We start from the raw sequence: 1,030 nt of genomic DNA, 5'->3' as shown, positions 1-1,030 counted from the left end.
ATGGAAATTAACCCTTCAAAGTCTGCAACACAAGATCAGGTGGAGACGATGATGAAGGTCGACAGGCTCCCCGAATTCTACGGGGTCTATAACGACGTCGTTCAATTGCCCCATACTGAACTCGCCGTCTCCGGTGCAACCAATGTGTTGCCACATTTCGGTTCACCTTCACCACCGCCATTTATAAACCTGCCAACCACTGTTTCTTTCGCCGGTTCGACTCTGGTTCAGGAACCAGGAGCCGCCACCCTGGGTTTCTTATCTTCCCCGGGGAGTGCAAGTGGTTTCGCCGCACCATCCGAAAAGAAGAATTCGATGGCAGCAATGAGGGAGATGATCTTCCGAATGGCAGCAATGCAACCGATTCATATAGACCCTGAATCGGTGAAGCCACCGAAGAGAAGGAACGTGAAGATATCAAAGGATCCTCAAAGCGTGGCGGCCAGGCACCGTCGGGAGAGGATTAGTGAGAGAATAAGGATACTTCAAAGACTTGTCCCCGGCGGAACTAAAATGGATACAGCATCGATGTTAGACGAGGCAATTCACTATGTCAAGTTCTTGAAGACGCAAGTGCAGTCATTGGAGCGAGCTGCGGCTAATAACAACAGGCTAAGTACTGGGATAGGGTTTCCTGTTTCAATGTCGAACGGGAGTTTTCTTCCATATCAATTACCTCCTCAACAGCAGTTTGGAGATGCTAATTAAATTACTAGGTTAAACTCATTTTTCTAGACCTAATTTGAGTATAAAAAAGAAACCAGGCAATCATTGATTCCATGTAATCCGTGTTGTACTGCTATCAATTTTTTTTGATACAATACATATAGGGTGCGTTTGGTTTTACTAAATGTAATATTATCAGTGAAAATATAAAATTACTGGAGAATAGGATTATTGTGAATGGTGTATTTTATGTTTGGTTGGTTTAGTATGAATGTAAGATTATAATGTTTGGTTAAAGAAATAAAATGTTATTGGAATGTTTATTTTACCAAATTGTCCTTATTATATATTTGTTTTTTAACAA

General features: G+C 41.7%; 1 protein-coding gene across 1 annotated transcript; it reads left to right on the top strand.

Moving 5' to 3' along the window:
* Window positions 1-708, top strand: LOC120202078 (transcription factor HEC2-like). Its single transcript, XM_039202563.1, has one exon. It carries the CDS (start codon window positions 1-3, stop codon window positions 706-708), a length of 708 nt encoding a protein of 235 aa, XP_039058494.1.
* The last annotated feature ends 322 nt before the right edge of the window (window positions 709-1,030 follow it).

Source organism: Hibiscus syriacus, unplaced genomic scaffold, assembly GCF_006381635.1.
Source record: "Hibiscus syriacus cultivar Baekdansim isolate YM2019G1 unplaced genomic scaffold, ASM638163v2 tig00008146_pilon, whole genome shotgun sequence".
Lineage (NCBI taxonomy): Eukaryota > Viridiplantae > Streptophyta > Magnoliopsida > Malvales > Malvaceae > Hibiscus > Hibiscus syriacus.
Note: the sequence above shows the minus strand (reverse complement) of the source record. Positions and strands in the feature narration are given on the sequence as shown.